Genomic DNA, 1,116 nt, shown 5'->3' on the forward strand with positions numbered 1-1,116 from the left:
ATCAGGCAGGTTTTTATAGAGTTGAATGTGGTGGAACCAGGGATAAAATATCCTCCCTTAGTTCTCCTGACCACCCTTTAGGGTATTTGCCCCCTACTACTTGATGTTGCTCCAATGCATTTGGTTCTCATGGAGATACCTCTTTCTTTTGGACAGAAAGTTGGAGATACATTTTCCTTTTAGAAAGACATGGAGCCTTAATAGTGTTTGGAGTGAAGCTTGATTTATTCTTGCCTGTATTGGCTGCTTGCTGTTTGTGCAGCTTTCATGGATATATTGAAATGTATTGTACTAGGTCTTCATGGGAACCTGGGTCCTGGTGGGGTAATGGAACCTATAAGTAGGAATGGCAGGAGGAGTCTGCAGGATCTTAATATTCAGAGTGTGTTTCCAGAAACCTGCACAGTCGGCTCCTGTTGCAGTCATCTGTTGTAAAGAAGACATTGGTCCAAGTGAAGCAGGATTACAAGGAAGTGCAGGCTGATTGGTACCTCCTCCAACAGTACTTGACTGAGATGAACCTGACTGTTGAAGATGAACAGGAGAAGACAAACAACCTCCAGAAACAGCAACATCAGGTAGGGACAAGCAGCTTATTCAGACTAACACTGTCTGTTATCATTTGCCTATTGGATCCATCTTTGCATTCATCCACCATCTTTTATATCTATACTCTCAAACAGCCAGCCACTTCATGGAATGTAGATGTTCATTACTCTGTGTATGCACAAGTATTCTGGGAACATCACCTCTCGAGAGACACTGAAATATTGGCAAGTGTACCTTGCTACTCTGCTTGAAGCTGCAGTCTAGTGAGGGTAACAGATGAATGACAGGTCACACTCTTGCATGTCCTCATGATAGGAGGGTTGCTAAGTAGAGCTTTGAGAAAGTTCTATGTCTTGTGACCAGAGTTGTGCAGGTGTCATGTGACCTCCCAGTTAGGCATCACCTTGCAGGGAGTAAAGCCTAATGCAAATGTCAAATGTGTGCTTCTCACTGTCAGTGGTCTGGGTGGCATGTGGCCTTCTCCTTTCTCCTGCAGCCCAATGAGGTCTCTTCCCATTGGCCAGGTCTTGGTTTGCACTGATAGAAGTCTTGAGTGGCAGCTTGTCA

At 44.5% G+C, this 1,116-nt stretch overlaps 1 protein-coding gene across 1 annotated transcript in view; it reads left to right on the forward strand.

The window, feature by feature from the left end:
* The window catches only part of LOC114635589 (disks large homolog 5-like), a gene marked incomplete at both ends in the record, with an annotated part of 1,197 nt that extends 466 nt beyond the window's left edge, over positions 1 to 731 (forward strand). Inside the window, one exon of the mRNA XM_028784104.1 lies at positions 395 to 731. Coding sequence (XP_028639937.1) covers positions 395 to 731 — 337 coding nt within the window. The remainder of the gene's footprint in view (positions 1 to 394) is intronic.
* Positions 732 to 1,116: the final 385 nt, after the last annotated feature.

Source organism: Grammomys surdaster, unplaced genomic scaffold (genome assembly GCF_004785775.1).
Source record: "Grammomys surdaster isolate TR1022 unplaced genomic scaffold, NIH_TR_1.0 113166, whole genome shotgun sequence".
NCBI lineage: Eukaryota > Metazoa > Chordata > Mammalia > Rodentia > Muridae > Grammomys > Grammomys surdaster.